General features: G+C 40.7%; 1 protein-coding gene across 3 annotated transcripts in view; it reads right to left on the bottom strand.

The window, feature by feature from the left end:
- Nucleotides 1-11211: 11211 nt before the first annotated feature.
- BTC (betacellulin) overlaps nt 11212-17370 on the bottom strand; it is a 43187-nt gene continuing 37028 nt past the window's right edge. For all 3 annotated transcript variants that reach the window (XM_025435913.3, XM_025435914.2, XM_049094390.1), the window contains 3 exons: nt 16863-17009; nt 14687-14797; nt 11212-13286 (listed from right to left, as the gene is read on the bottom strand). In XM_025435913.3, the coding sequence (XP_025291698.1) occupies nt 14689-14797; nt 16863-17009 (256 nt within the window). In that variant the 3' untranslated portion in view covers nt 11212-13286; nt 14687-14688. The remainder of the gene's footprint in view (nt 13287-14686; nt 14798-16862; nt 17010-17370) is intronic.

Raw genomic sequence — 17370 nt, 5'->3', positions numbered from 1 at the left:
CTGGAGCCATGCTTCCTGAGTTTGACTACTTAACTAGCTGTGTGACCTTGGACAAGATGTTTTCTTCCTATCCTTTAGTTGGCCCATCAAGATAACAGTAAGTATCTGCCCATAGGGTTGCTGGAGGATCCCATGAGTTCTTTTATGTGAAGCATGACACAATTCTTGGCACATAATATGTGCTACATGAATGTTAACTTATATTAGGAATAAAGAAATTCTACAACAGTCCAATGAGGCGTTTAGAAATTATTTTATAGCTTTTAAGGGAATTGAGATTCAAAAAGAAGCTAAGTGCCTGTCCGTGTTTACTCAGCTAACCAGTTCCATGATCTGAAACCCAAACACACAATTTCTGATTCTAACCTCACTCCATGAGGCCTCCTCAAGCCCAAGGAAAAATTGCCTTCTTGGGATCTCAGGGAAGAATCCTTAACATAATAATATGACCATTGGTAGTAACGTCTCTCAGTTCTTTTCAAATCCATAAAGATGCATTTCCAGATGAGTGACTGAGCTGTGAAGAAAGAGATGAGAAACCCTCATCCCTCTGAATTGCTTGTGTCAGAATATTTTAACCATAGTGCTACGTAAATTATCCTTATTAATAGGAAATATGTCTCAGATTGGAATCTGAGCAATCAGATGGGCAGAGAAACAATGCTTTGACTCGCTCTTCATCTTTTAAAGACAAACGAGAGCTTTTCTATGTACAAAGTCAGTTGTCAAGATAGCCTTAGGGAATAAGAGTTTGCAGGTTGAATCTGTGCTCCAGGTCTTCCTGATCCCAAATCCCTGGGCCTGTCCCCCAACACACGCTGCCGCTAGAGGTCATTTGCAATTGCTCTCTTAGGAGCTCCGGGGAGCTAGAGGTCATTTGCAATTGCTCTCTTAGGAGCTCCGGGGAAGGGGAAGGTGGAAGGAGCTAGATAGGACAGGACGGTGATGAGCACTAGAAGGCTCAGGAACAGGGTTGCGGATGGCCTTCGGATTCACTGTATCTCTGAAGGGGAACCGTGTGGTTCGTGTTTTCATAGGCCCAGCAATTTCTGAGCCGGGAGGAAAAGTCACCAAGGCCAAACAAACCCTTAATATTCAGTCTCATCTGTGTACTCTCTTTTGGCTTGGTTTCCATGGCAACTCCTATTTATTGGGCGGTTCTGTGTGTACTCCCGAAGGCCGAAGGCCGGTGATTGCTTCTGCTCAGCCCGGGGTGGGGAAAGGCCATCTGGAGAGAGGTCATTGAGGGAAAGGTATCTTGTTTTATTTTGTGGGAACTCTCAGGCTAATTCTTTAAAAATGATGGAATTAATTCCTTAAACTTTGTGGTAGGCATTATCTGAAAGAGGAACTACAGCAAAATCAATTATAAGAAGAAGAGGAAGAGGGAGTGGAGGAGACAGAGAAGGAGGGAGCGAAGACGACAGGGATGGGGGAGGGAAGGAGGAAGGGAAGAAACACCAGTGTGGCCGTGGATGTCCTCTGATCACACCATCTTGGGTCTAGCCAGTGTCCCTGCTTGCCTTCCTACTCCCTGGGCACTTTGTGTACACCCACACCTCTCTCATCTTTGTGCATTCTGATTTCTGCTCCTGCCGCTGGAGCGAAGCAGAAGAGAGAGGCTGGATGACTTAACAGGGAAGCCATGTGCCAACACCACTGCCACAGCCTGGACATCAGATCCACAGATTTAGAAACGCCACCTTCCTGCTTCCCGCGCTTCCAATTCTCTGCTTCTCTGTCTGAGGGCTTTATCCACGGGAGGGGAGGATTTCTGTACCTGCAAGCAGCATAGCTTGCATTAAATCCCCTAAAACACAGACGATTTAATGCCATTCCCAGAGGAATGGAGACTCCAGCTGGACACAAACCCTGGTGGAACGCTTCCAAGGGGCATTCTACATCATTCCCCAAATGCACCCAAGTGGGAATTAGCTCCACGTCCACAGCAGTAATCCCCTCACTGACATGACCTTCTGGAGCTTCTCTTGCTTCCTGCCTCATTTGCCCTACCTCTTCTCTTGTGTATCCTAGAGCTAGTTCCAAAATAAACAGGTGTTCCCAAGCACTCATGTCACTGTCTGCTTCTAGGTGAGTCGGACCTTTCTTGGCATCAATATAGCTGAGAAGTGATATTAGTAATCAAATCAATATGAGTCATTATTAGTATCAATAATTAAAGCAAAAGGAGGTTAATATTTCTGAAGGTTGCTGCAGCCCCAATATGCCTCTTCCTGGTTCCATCAGAGAAATAGAACCTCCCGGGTTTCCACGAGGAGAAGTTTTACTTCAGGGAGTTGGAGGCCCCTATACAACCATTGGAAGAGCCGGGGAATCAAAAGTCAGGGAAGCTACCGTCAGAAGCATGTGATTCTCGGGAACACATCTGAAAGCCACTGCACACCTTACGTCTGCCATCTGGCCAGACATCGGTTTACAACCATCACTAAAGAAAAAAAGCTTCTCTTTTCAGCTTTTAAATTTTGTGCAGGGTGGGAAGAGTCTCATCTGGAACTGTAAAAGGAAAGGGACCCTAGGAAATAGGATCCAGATTTCCACCCCACAATGCGGAGGAGAGTGTAGAAAAGGAGGCCGTAACGCTAAGATCATAGCAGATAATCCAGCACACAAAGGTCGAAGGCAAGGCCGTCTGGTGAGGTCAGAAGCCTGACCTTGGGCAGAGCTGGTTAAACACTGACAAATCCGGGATACTTTCTTCTTTCCCAGACTCCACGAGGACCACCGTGTATCACATCACTTGATAGAACCATGCAGAGAGGTTCCAGTTCAACCAGTTCAATTGGAGACATCTGCAACAATAAGCCTGTACCAAGCTTCTCTACCCAGTCTCCTCCACTTGCCAGACGCCCCTAGCTAGGCTTCAGCCTAGTATTTACAAAAAACATCTTAGCCGTTACAGGACTTCTTTTAAGCCTGCCATCGTTTTCACCACCTTACCACCTCCCTGACTGCTAATGCCTGGATCCAGCTCTTCTCCCTAGGTTCTCTATTTACGTTAAATCACCGTGTTGAGTACACACTTGGGCATAGACCTTCAGTCATCTACTAAGAGCTCACTCTTTACAAACTTTATCCTGAATGGACCACCTGCTCGTGGGTTGAAAATACAACTTTCTATATTATGTAGAGAAGAGATCCGTTGCTGTGACTGGGTGAAATCTGACTTTTTTGCACCTTCATCCTTGTGGCAGATGCTACCACCCACTCCTCCTTATTTCCTTCATCTTCCCTTTTCTTTACAATGCACTTTCTTTGTTCTCCCCCCATCTCAGGTCACCTGCCTCAGAACTCAGTCTCCAAGGCCAACAGAACCCCCAGCAGGGGTCCAGGAGGATGACCCTAGACAAGAGTGGCCACTTGCCAGAACAATCCAAGGACCCGCATGAGGCGGAAGTCTCCTTCCTCATCCCCTGTGCACCACTTAGTGAGAGAAACAGGAGGAGATGGAGGGCCTCAGGGAGCCAGAGGTTTGTATTCTGAGGGATTCAGGAAATTTCTGGTTGGAGCTCTTTATATTACTCAACTGGGCTAAATTTAAAACAGATTGGACATTTAATTAGTTTGTTTTTTCTCACTTACTAGCATATAAGCATTCAGGAGAGTAAAACTAATTAGTAATGAACCAAATTAATTTATTGGATTTTTTTTCTGCACAACCAATTTGGAGCGTGAGTTGCATTTCTCTACTAAAACACTCATATTTCCATTTCTTTTCGAAGATTTCACAGCACCTCTGAGAGCTAAGACTGCCATTCCATATTCATTGCTGCAGAAATACCAATCACTTGTGATTCTACATCTTGGCAAAATCTATATTCTCAACCTGTGTGTATAATTTATATATTGCATCCACTAGCAAGACACCATAGCTGAGATGTTCTGTAAGCGACCTGAAACTCAGTGAATGCACACGGGAACCTGTCTTCTTTCCCTAACTTCAGCACCCATCTTACCTTTCCCCTGCTGTCACGATAGGGACATTTCTACATCCCAGTCTCCCTTGCTCACAGAATCAAAGGCACCTCTCTCTCCTCCCTTTCCCATCTATCCCCAACTGCATTTAATGCCAAATCTAATGCCAAGTGGATCTAGGTTTTACCCCTCATCTCTCCATTCCCACTGTTATATTATTATTGCACATGCACATCGACATGCAAGCTTTTCTTCATGACCTCAGCATCTGTGCTCTGTGTCCATCCCCAACACTCTTGGAAGATGCTTCCTGAAGCTGTCATTTCATAATGTCTTTCTCCGGCCTGACATTCATTTTTTTTCTTGACCTGGACTTACCGTGAACTCCAGGTCTACATCCCCAGTTGCTTTCTGGCTCCTATACAAAGATGTTCCCAGAGTCCATAATCTGTATTTTTAAACCAAAGTCACCCTCTCTACTACCTCCCCCCAAGCCTCCACCCCTGCCAGCTCCTCCTCTTCGATACATATCTCAACTAATCACACCAAGAGATGCCTGGTCGTCGGTGTGGAGCTTTCAGTCCGCTCTGCCTCTTCCTTCTCACACATCCCCAAATTTGACAGATCACAAGATCATGTTGATTCTCTTAATGAAATGCCCTGAGTATATCACAGCCTTAATATTTCTACTTCCCAATTCCAGCTCCTGTCATTTCTTCTGTCCTTTTGTTCTCAACTTCCCCATTTACCCTTCACAATGCCTGCAGAATCATCTCCCTAAATGATATATCTTACCGCGTCACTTGCTTGCCCAAAGCGTTTTGTCCTCCCCGTCCAGTACAGTCCAAGAATTCTTAGCTCGACTTGGCAGTTCCAGTATTGCTTCATCCCGTCCCTCCCCGACAGCCTCCTCTTGGAGCGTATTCCCCTCAACGCCCCATGCTCCATTCTCCCACTTCAGGGCTGTCAGACTTAGCAAATAAATGCAGGATGCCCACCTAGACAGCATGTCTGGGAATATTTATACAAAACTGTCATTTTTTTGTTTGTCTGAAATTCAGATTTGACTGGGTATCTTTCATTTATCTCACAACATTGTCTGACACAGCCTTCTCGAAATGGGCCCCACACTCACCAACCTGTGTGATCTCATTCATAATGATGGTTCTCTTCAAGTGGACTTCTTTGCTCTGTTCTTACTCATTGCTCTCCCATCCTTCCTATAGATCTCTTACCTGTGGAGGACATCCAGCTCCTCTCCCTCCTGGGGCATAGACCTCATTTGAAGCCCTGCAGTGAGGTAAATCCAAGACCTCACCTTCCCTTTTCCTAAGCTACTCTTTATTTCTTTCTTTAAGATTTATTTATTTATTTGAGAGAGAAAATGTGTCTGTGTGCATGGGCACAGGACAGAGGGAGAGGGGCTGAGGGAGAGGGAGAGAAAACCTTAGGTGGACACCATGCTCAGCACAGAGACTGACTTGGGGCTCAGATCTCACCACCCTGAGATCACGATAAGGTGCTCTTTTTTAAAGAGAGAACGCTTTGCAACAAAACTCAAGGGAGGGAGGCAGGTGGAGGCAGAAATGCTTGTCTGGCATAATAATGCCAAGTTCATTCTCAAAAATAGCATAAGAATGTCATAATAAAAGGGACTCATTTCTTCGTGAGGGGCATGGTAGAGAATTAATTCTAGTTGAAAGGTCTGCTTATTAAGATACTTGATAGGGGAATAGCGGAAATCCTCCCTATTTCTGCACCTTACCTGAGGAAGGGGTAGGAAAGAAGCCAGAAGACCCCAAGAGGAAGCCTATTCTTTCTTGTGAAAATTCACAGGCATTCTATCGCTAAACTCTTGAGACCCCAACAGGACAAGGAGACTGAGATTTAATCAAGGAGGAATAGGATCCAGGGAGGGGAGAAGAGAGCAGAACTGAAGGACAATGCTGGGAGCGGAAGTAGAGAGGAAGGCATTAGGACATTACCTGTTCTTAGCTTGGAAAGTCTGGGGACAGTTGCTGAAATCTCTTCAGCGATGGAATGAGTACACAATATATACACATTCACTTTCAGGCAAAGTAGGCAAATGTCCCCCATCTCCTGGTTGCAGGCTGGCCAGCCACCTCTTCAAGGTGGGTTACTGAAGTTACTCAGAGCATCTCCACACAGAAAAGGGTTAGTTTGGTCTCAGCTTGAATCTTCCTACAGGACTGTCTTCTCACCCATACTTGCCTGTCACATTCCATTCATTCTTCCAGGCAGAAAGATAAGTCACCTTTGTTGAGTGTTCCCTAACCACTCCAATCCCCAGTACGAATTAGCAAGGTATTCTTTGTACATGTAAAACTCTCATCTTCTCTGCTAGAGAACACAATCTGTCGGGACATGGACGAAGTCCAACCCCTTCATCCTTTTATCCTGAGCACCTGGCGCTATATTATGCATATGGTAAATGTTGAATATTCATTGGATGAATGAATGAATTTATTCTGATTTTTCTTATAGTTATTTGTGTGTATGTTTTTTCTCCTACTTGAAAAATACACTGTCTCTTGTTCACCACTCTACTTTCCTTGGACTTAGGACACTTTCGTGTGTATGTCCGTTGTCAGCTTTTGGTAGTGTTTAATCAATTGAATTAGAATCTGAAGATAGTTACAAAAATGAAGAGTTTGATTTTAAACTTATAACTGATGTCACATGACATGATGATATTACCGTGAACAAAATACAGGTGCTGTTGTACAATATTCAATGTACTGAAAAAGCTCATGACACTGATATCTCCTCTATAGTTCCTACAAAATACTGTCTTTTAATTATCATGAAGGTAAGCATCTTCCTAGTCCATGCCTGAATGATCACAAATTCTGGATTGGTGGGGTTTAAATTAATGAAGTTCCCTTGAATTCAAGAGACTTAAGCAATGTGGAATTAATTTTGGTTATCAAAAAAAATCCCTTAAATTACATGAATTTGCACAACTTTTACTAATTATAAAAGCTGTAGGAACAGCCAAATACTTTCCAGGTTGTTTACCTCTTCATATCTCCTGTGGTTTGAAAAATTATTTTGGCTCCACCAAACTGAATTATCTTGGCTCTTCCAAGAGCACGATATGCATATGTTAAGTTAGTGTGCATGCCACATTGCTCAATCAATATGTGTTTTACTCAAAGTCCTTTTCTCCTATTTTCAGATATTTTAACTTAAGAAAAAAATAGCTAAGCCTGGTAAACTTGGCTGAAAGGTTGAGTTTTTAAAAACAAAAAACTAACCAGCTGGTTGTTACAGAATCTTCTCATTTGTTTTCCTGTTCAGTTGTTCACTTTTTAAAATGTCTCAGAGATTTGTCAACTGCATAGTCTTAGTAATCATTTATTTAGCCAATTGGCAGAGTCCAGAACAATAAATTTTTGTCTCCTTCCATTTGCAAGGCAGATAATTTCAGTGTACTTTTCTTTCAAGATCTGAGATACCAAAGTTAAGAGGCAGATGACAAGGATTTACCAGTAAGGTGATTTGGCACTTCAGCTTTCTGAGCCTTGGGTTTATGGTCAAAGAAGTGGGTATAATAATTATCACCACGCAAGCACATTATGAACAGCAGTCCTGACAAATAATTTCCAGTCCCTGACTCAAGCTATTTTTAACACTTCCATTGATGTCCAGTGTGCAAGTAGTAAAGTCCAACCACATCTCCAAAATTAATGAACTTATCTCAGCATCATTTAAAAATTATTAGACCTTGAAGTATTTTCCACAGCACTGTAATGTTTCTTCTTTAATTTTTCTCATTGGGTGCTTTCTAGGAGGGAGAGGAGTAGAATATAGGGAGAGAAATGAAACAGTTTCCTAGGGCCAGTCACTGAGCTGGAATTCTTCACCTAACCATGGCTCATGGCTCCTTCAGATAAGAGTAGAAAGATATACCTTTCCAGAGGGATCACGAGTCCTGAAAAATAGAGAAGCCTTCACTGTATCAGGGCAGTGTCTTAACTTCAGAAAAGCATCCCTTGTTTTCCATAACAGTATTCTGAAAACATCATCACCATTGTCAGTATTATTATTGATCTTACTAATAATAACTAACATTAAGTGAACCCTGACCTGGAGAGTGTTTAATATATTCCAGGTGGCTGAGCTAAGCATGTTGCTTGCATTATTTCATCTAATCCTCTCAGAGCACCCGACTTATTGTCTATTTTCACCATGTTAATGAGAACATTAGTAGGGTTAAGCAACCTGTCCAGGGCCTCACTGTAAGTGAGATACCTAGGAGTGAAGCCCAGTTCTGTCTAAACAAAGATTCTGTGCTCATAACCTTTGCATCTTAACAGCTGAGAAGCAAGTTTCCCCCATCCCTATGCCACTGAGAGAATAATCAGGAACACGGGTTTGGTTAAGAGTTCAGGTGATGGGCAGTGAGGGGGGCTCTTGACAGGATGAGCACCGGGTGTTATACTATATGTTGGCAAATCGAACTCCAATAAAGAAATATACAACAAAAAATTAAGTGAATGAGATATTTCACACACACACATACACACACACACACACACACAAAAGAGTTCAGTTATTTTGACGTGCAGTCAGAGCTAGGAGGCAGAAGGGTGGAGGTCTAGTACCTTCAAGAGTAAAATAAACAAAAACTTACTAACAAAAAAACATTGTATACGTGTTTTTTTTTTAAAGTATTGCTAGTTCTGGTTCATTAAGTAAACGGATGTTTTTAAGTGTTATGAAAGAATATGCTAAAACAGGTTTATTAAAATTAGTTTGCACATTGCAGTATTTCAAAAATTGTTTTAAAAGGTAAGCCAAATAAAGGTTCTTTCTCACTTATGACTAAAACCCAGCATATGAGAAACTGTTATCCAGCTTGGTTTGTAGAGTTTTGGAGTATTTTATTATTCTGCACACATCTTACAAGAATAATTACACTTGCCAGAACAAGCAATATTAAAGAGCTCTGTATTTGTGAAGAATTTTGTTTGACTTCTTTTAAAAATAAACCAAAGAAGAAGAAAAAAGAAAACTTCTCTCAAGGTACCTCTTTCACACATTTACTTTTTTTGTAACTTAAACTTGAGTAAACAAAGTAAAAATGGAGGAAAAAGTCTTAAAAACATGTTTGATTACAATTGCTTTTATAATACGAGTACTGACTATAATTGTTGGCTAAACATACCTAGAGATCCACGTTCTGAAATTTTCAATAGCAGAAACATTCCTCATAATTTATCTTCTAAAAATAATTGCTGATACAGTTTTTGAAGTTATACTGTTTATTTAGTTTCCGAATAAAGAATTTCAGATGACATCAAACACCAATAGCTGAAAGGTCCTGGGGAAGAATTAGTTTACAGAAGTGCCAACTAGATGTTATTATAAGATACACATTCCCAGGAGCCAGTAACTCTAGCAAACAGGCAAGAATAAAGTATTTGCACATTATGTTCTGGCATTAACACTCAGCTGCCAAAGATGATCACATGGGGACAGGTTCCTTTTCAGAAAAATTCTTTGAGGCATAGAGGATTCTTTGAAGAAGAACAGATGCCCAGATGTAGCACCCCATTCATTAACCGTGGCAAAAAAAAAAAAAAAAAGCATAAACCAAGATTTTTACACTAAAGAAACATGGTCATATTTTTAAAAAAATATTTTATTATTTATCCATGACACACACACACACACACACACACACACATACACACACACAGAGGCAGAGGCACAGGCAGAGGGAGAAGTAGGCTCCATGCAGGAAGCCCGACGTGACTCGATCCCGGGTCTCCAGGATCAGGTCCTGGGCCGAAGGCAGCGCTAAACCGCTGAGCCACCCGGGCTGTCCTGGTCATATTTTTTTGCTCTTGATAGTCACTATGAAAATAGGTAAATTATTTGGAGATCAAGGGAAATCTGCTAATCTTTCCATATAATGGGTTCTTTTCTAAGTGCTCATTTTGAGTTTTATGCTCCAAGTCAGTGGCACAGATTAAAGGTCTAATGATAATGTCCTCTGGATAACATAATTTCTTGGGTAAGCCTTGCTTTAAATTCCATGCTGTGAAAGATTATACCCACTGGAATATAAGCTCCATTAGGTCACAGATTTTTTTTAATCATTTTTCTTCACTGATATAACCCCAGTACCTAAGATACTTGGCACTTAGCAGGTATTTACTAAATATTTTTAATGAATTAATAATAGCAATGCCCCAATATGTTTAGGCTCTTGTAACAAAATATATGCAGAACATACTAAAATGAAGGTCTCACCAAGACATCAAGTTGGTCTTAAAGCACTGAAAAATGTCCTGGACTTCCTTCACAAAATTTTGCACAAACCAGACCTTTGTCCAAATAGCAAGTTATATGACTCAGAACATTTTACTCCATTGTCTAACTTGCCTACTCTGTAGGCAATGATACGAAATATAAAATGTCCACAATCTCATGATCACCAGTCTTGGTCAGGACCTTGGCTCCAGGTTCCAGCAACCCAAATAGAACTAGTTTAAGTCAGATGGAGTATTTATAATAATGCTAATATATCTCATAGAGCCCACAGACAGGAACAAAATGAGGCTAAGCTTTGAGAATACACGTACTAGGGACTCAGGCTGTTAGGAAGTTCAAGTCTTGTCTCCGTTCCTCTCTGACCAGCTTCTTTTGCTCTTCTGGGCCATGTGGAACAAAAATATGGCCACAATACCTTCAAAATGCACATTTTTATGTCCCAAGAACCCAGAAAGACTAACTTCTGTTCAGGTTCACAGTCCCCCTGGGAATGACTCCAATTCCCCCAACTTTATGAAGTGCTCACCTTAGACCAACCAAATGCAGCTATTGGTGGGGTTCAACAGTATGGCCAGACTGTGGGGCAGACAATATCTCATACGTGTCCACCACACTTCCAAATTCATTAGTTTCTAAGAAAAAACTATAATCAAAATGGACTATTTCAAATGTACTAATGGTAGTCTCTATAAAATATAACGTTTTTTAAAGCAATAACCTGCAAATTTATTTCTCTTAAGAATTCATGGTACTGGGGGATCCCTGGGTGGCTCAGCGGTTTAGCGCCTGCCTTTGGCCCAGGGCGCGATCCTGGAGTCCCGGGATCGAGTCCCGCATTGGGCTCCTGGCATGGAGCCTGCTTCTCCCTCTGCCTGTGTCTCTGCCTCTCTCTCCTCTTTCTATGCCTATCATGAATAAAAAAAAAAAAAAAGAATTCATGGTACTGATAAAAAATTTCCAAATAAATATGCTTGCTTTGTTTTAAAAATAAATTTATTTTATTATATGATAATGTTGACAGTTTACATAAACAACATCATTTAGATCATGCAAGGCAATTATAAAATACATTTTTAAAAGACATGAAAATCTTTGAAGTTCTTTCTTGATATCAGACCCATCAAATTTTAAGAGACATGATTTACATTTTAGGATCAAAACAAAATCCCCAAGCCTGAATTGGCTTGAGAGATTCCATTGGTCAACCAACATCAGTTCAGGGAAGACGAAACATTTATAGCATTGTGTTTTGTTTTTAAATGCTGTAACAAGCATTTGTTTCAAGCACTTTGGTATCAAAGGGCACTGAGAAAAAGCAAGGGCATAAATGAGCCCAGAAGAAGACTTTTGAAAATAAAGCATATGCAGCATGACTCCACTGGATATAATCCTGTTTCAAGGATGGCTATTAAGTCAGAAGGAAAAATGGGTTTGGGAGATGATTAGTTGTTTGGCTTAGCTCTTAATATATTTGAGCTATTTCTGCGAACACAGCCTCATTCTCACTCAAAACAGGATGTATGATAGAAGGTGACGTCCAACCTTCCCTTTGGTGTGAATTCTCCCCTTCACTTCATGTGTGAAGTCTACACTGCAAAGTAAAATCTGCTAGGATTCTGGAAAGAAAAACTGCTTGGCTAACATCACACAATAAAAGTTCAGCAATTTGGGGACATCGCCCATCAGTTTTTGTAAATTAGTCATTGTAGAAAGTTTCATATTCTGTGGAATATTGGCTAACTGTAGATTTAGCTCTTTCAGTTTTAAAAGGGTCTTTATTAAATATGCAATGGAGTTGAAGGAACATTTGGCAGGCTGGTCCCAAGTGATAGATGCTTATGGTCATGATTTCCTTGCAACAACATCCACTTCAGAGCAATCACAGGTAATGCTTTTTGGAAGAACAGAAATAAGGATATGGTCACAAACAGTGTGACTGGGCTCTGCTGTCACTGACCATTGCCCTGGAACAAACAACCGGTCCCAGTGGTATCATTAGTGAGTACAAACACGTGGACCCTAAAGACTGTCAGGCATGTATCCCATCTTTATTCATTACCCTAGCTAGGGGGCAAATCTGTTTGATTTACTAATGTAGGAATTTATTCATGCCATGGAAACTTTATAAAGGAGCAAAGAAGCATAATAGAAGTCAATGCTCCAGAAAATGTGATGGTAACAGTAACGCAGAGTGAGGACTCTCCATTCTAAGTTTCTGCAGGAAAATAGCCCCAGAATCTCAGAGTCATGGCAAAATATAGTTTAGTATAAAGTCTTGGGTTATATTAGTGAGTTAGGTTGCACCCAATCTGATCAACAAAAGTGATAGCTGAGAACACAAACTGAAATTGGGTAAATCTTGGTTCCAATCTTGGCCCCACCAATTGATAACTCTGTAAACCTGGGCTATGTTATTTAATTTCTTTGTGTCTGTTCCCATATATGGGAAATGAGGATCACAATAGATACCTCATAGGTTCTTTTTTTTAAAGATTTTATTTATTTATTTATTCATGAGAGACACAGAGAGTGAGAGAGAGAGAGGCAGAGGGAGAAGCAGGCTCCATGCAGAGAGCCCCATGTGGGACTCGATCCCGGGGTCTCCAGGATCACGCCCTGGACTGAAGGTGGAGCTAAACCGCTGGCCACTGGGGCTGCCCACCTCATAGGTTCTTAAAAGAATTAAAGGAAATGATATACTTTAAGCTCTCAGTCCATGGAAAGTGCTGGATAAAAAGTAGCTTTACTAGTAATTCCATTCCTAAAACCTAAACTCCTCATCTTCCTTTTTTGTTTGACTGGTGACAGAAGTTTTAGTGGAAGTTTATTAAAATTTCTGAACTGAGTGGTTTTTCCCAATTACTAAACAATAATAAAGTTAAGTATCATTACAAAAATAGTAAAAAATGCAAACTAACATTACAAACAAAAAGTAAATACATTATTTAAAATTCATTTCTCCTGGCTATTTTCCTGAGACACATTCTGTCCATTTTCAAACAAGCCAGGCATCTTGCAGCTTGCCACTAGCCTGGAGGTAACTTCATAGTCTGTAGGAATAAGGAAAGAGACAGCAAACTAGTAAAAAGAAATGTACTATGCAAATTAAAAATAATAATAATAAAACCTAGAGCCAACATTTTTGTTTTCAATTCATTCATGATTAGTATCATCCTGTAGTAGGTTAGAAAAATATAATTTCTCGATAAATATGTACTGCACAGCATGCATCCGCTGGATGTTTCTGGGAAAGGAGACCCTTTGTTCTGCTGGCAGAGCTACGGAAAGTCCCTGCTCTCTCTTGCTGGGTGTGAACAGGGAAGCCTGTGGCTGGGGTTGCTACTGCTACGACTAAGAGGAACTCGCCAAGGATGAAGCCGAGTCCTTGATACCTGAGCAGAAATAGACAACGAATGTTTCCCTGTGTGGGAGTCTGGCTCACCCAAGGGTAGTGACCACCTTCCTTCTGGAGGCCAGTTCATGCGCGTCAAAACATTCCCTGCATTTTAAATCGGTCTGATTGGGTTTGACGCTGTCACAGCCAAACTACCGTAGCCAGCTGATCTACTCGCCATGCTCCGTTTGCCCCCTCGGAGCCTTTCTGTGCAGAGTGCCTTGCTCTGCACTCCAGGTGGCTGATACATCTGAAGGGCTCCCTTGCCCCCCTACCCCAGGTTCTGGTTGGGTTTGGCTAACAGGAGGCATCTGCCGAAGATCTGAAGGCAGGAGATGAGCTAGTTTGGAGTACTTTTTCCTGCATTTCCTCCTCCTCCTTGTTTTGTTTCCAGCAGTAGCTACTTCCATCCATCGATACAGCTCCTACAGTCTGGCCCCTCTTGCGGCCAGCCTCTCAGTGCCCAAGTAATCTTCTTGGCCCTTTTAGGCATGGAAGGGGAAGAGCCTCCTGCCAGTGTAGGCTCCAGGAGTCTCCAAGTTCCTGTGGGTTCCTCAACTCTGCCCTCCCAGACTCTCGTCAAAATCTCCTTGTTGGATATTGCTGGGATCCTAATTGATGTGACATTTAAAGAGTTTGGCATAGGGTAAATGCTCAGCAAATGTGGTTATTATTAAAACATGGTTATTGCTATTTTTTTTCAATGTGAGATGTGGAAACTAAAATATCTCCTCTTTGTATCCAAAAGCGAGGAAGAAAAAGCATAAAAGAATCGCCACAACCATGTAGCATTAGAAAGCAGGTTGACCTCAGCACACTAGAAAAAGTATATAAAAGTCCTCTTTCCACATGCCTCTCAATGGGCAACACACAAAAGAGAGATATGAGAAAGTCTTTTATTTGGCTTTGGATTGCATGAAAAAAATCGATTTACTTTTAGATGTTTCTAAGCATAATCAAAATCTACTCATTGATTTCCTAGACAAAGTTAAGGCCCATTTCATCAGGTAACTATCACCTGAATAGTATCCCTTCTACCAAATTCATCACACTTACCATTAAGCAATACTAGTCTCTTGAATATCTTCATTTATTGGAGTTATATCTTTACCCAGAGTTTCCATTTCTTCTTCTTTCTTCCTTCTTTTACGACGCCTCCTCAGTGGACTTGGAAAATAAAGTGTCAGACATTAGTACAGACCTGTTAGCTCATGTGAACACAAAGTCAATCATCAAGAGGGCCTATGATCTTATTTCTAGATGGCTAAAAATACGTAGGTTCCTTTTTTTTCTTAAAATCTTAGGTTCTCTCTTAACTTACCTTTTTATAGGTTCAAAGGATAGCTACAGTAGGCCAAAGTGTGAATCGAGTAGAGCTACCTAACTAGGAAGACTACGGCACCTAGTTGTTGACGAAGCTTGGTTAGCACAAGAAGAATTTTCAGGACAAGTTATTTTACAAAACTGATTAATAAGCATTATTTAGTGTGTGAATAAGAAACAGTACAAATTGGAAACAGACGTAAGAAAACCAAGAGAATGAAGGTAGCCTCTGGATATGTTAATTAAGGTCAGAAAAGTTAAAAAATGTTAGATACTCTGGACTGCAGTACAGTTTCTTAAAGCGTAATTCAAAGTTGACATAATAAAATAGGCCATTTCTCAGCTCTGCCCCAAAACTCATGTTACAAAAACTCCTTTTGTCATAAGGCAAATAAAAAAAATTAATATCTTTTCCTTTTATAGCTACAAGGAATCTTACAAGATTATCTGATTTAATCATCCTGTTTTACAGAAAATAAAGTGCAAGTTTAAAGATGTTGAGAAGTTTGTCCAGGGTCCAGGGTCTCAAAGATATTTAAAGGCAGAGCTGGGGTAAAAAATTAAAGATTCTAGACTTCTGGTAGCTACACTAAAGTTTTTTTGTTTTTTTTTTTTTGTTTTTTTTTTTGTTTGTTTGTTTTTTTTGTGAAGAAAGGAAAGGGGTCATGAAGACATCCTAGTTGGGTGTGTACAGTAGCCCAAAAGTAAATGCAGTGGGTTAGGAGGCTAGACTAGGTTCTCAAGACAAGAACATAGCACTTTAAAAATGTCCTTCTGGGACACCTGGGTGGCTCAGTGGTTGAACATCTGCCTCCGATCAGGCCTGATCCTGGGATATGGGATCGAGTCCCGCATCGGCTCCAGTCCTGCATCGGGTTCCCCGCAGGGAGCCTGCTTCTCCCTCTGTCTGTGTCTCTGCCTCTCTGTGTCTTCCATGAATAAATAAATACATTTAAAAAAATGTCCTTTTACCATATTCTGCTGGAGTCCTGGTCTGATACAAATTTTGTTAGCTTTACAAAAGAAACTAACTTAAGCATTGTACCAAAACACTCTGCTGCAGAGAAAAAAAAAATCAAGATGTTTCTTGATTCCCAAAGTTGTGGTACATAATGAAAAGGAAAAACAGTGTAATCATCTTTTGTAAATAAAATCCATTATTTTACTGTGGCCTGGCCGGGGGGGGGGGGTGGTGAGGGGGATGTTTTTGGGTGTTTGTGTCTACCTTCCTAAGTTACTATGTCTAGGTAAAATTTAAGATAACAAAGTCTTATTTAGTACTAACAAACCCACATAAAATATGACTGACTTTAAGACTCCATAATTGGATTTTTTTAAAGATATAATTGACATAGAACATTGTATTAGTTTCAGGCATACAACATAATGATTTGATATATGTATATGCTGCAAAATGATCATCAGGGTAAGTTTAGTTGACACTGGCAGCATACATAGTTACAAAATTGTTCTTTCTTGTGAAGAGGACCTTTCAGATCTTCTCCCTTAGCAACTTTCAAACATACAATACAGTATTGTTGACTACAGTTGCCACGCCGTACATGATTGACTTATTGCTGGGATTTACTTATCTTACAATTGGAAGTCTGTATCTTTGATCGCCTTTGCCTTTTTTGCCCACCATTCTTCTGGGTTTTGTTTTGTTTTTTTTAAATCAAGAGATTTATACACATTTTATTTTCAAGTATAATAATTATGCTCAGTAAAATGACAAAAACTATGCATCATGTGTTTTATTATAAGTAGATACTTCCATATAAGTGATGGTAAACCTCAAAAAGTGATGTATTTTAATCATAGCAAAAAGGGAGGAAGGAAGAGAAGAAAAAAGAAACAGCAAAATACAATTTCTAAGATTTACTTGAAATTAAATTTAAAAAATACTTACTGACAGCATGTGCAGACACCGACCACCAAAATGATAAAAATGACCATAACTGCTATCAAACAGATCACCAAAATCTGCCCTCTATCTCCTCTGAGGTAAAACAAGTCAACTCTCTCACATCTTGCCCCCGTATAGCCTTCATCACAGCTGGAAAAATAAAACAACAAGGTAAACAATGCAAGACTTTTTTTTAAAAGATTATTTATTTATTTATTCATAGAGACACACAGAACAAGAGAGAGAGAGAAAGAGAGAGAGAGAGAGGCAGAGACACAGGCAGAGCGAGAAGCAGGCTCCATGCAGGGAGCCGGACAGGGGACTCCATCCTGGGTCTCCAGGACCAGGCCCCGGGCTGCAGGCGGCGCTAAACCACTGTACCACCCAGGCTGCCCAACAATGCAAGACTTTTAAGAATCTACCATTTCTTGTTTGAAGAAACAAGCACTGTTGTCATTACTGCAATTAATAAAGGATGCAGTTCCTTTAAACACAAAAACAAAACTTTCTC

The sequence above is a fragment of the Canis lupus genome, chromosome 15 (genome assembly GCF_003254725.2).
Source record: "Canis lupus dingo isolate Sandy chromosome 15, ASM325472v2, whole genome shotgun sequence".
NCBI classification, from domain to species: Eukaryota; Metazoa; Chordata; class Mammalia; order Carnivora; family Canidae; genus Canis; species Canis lupus.
Note: the sequence above shows the minus strand (reverse complement) of the source record. Positions and strands in the feature narration are given on the sequence as shown.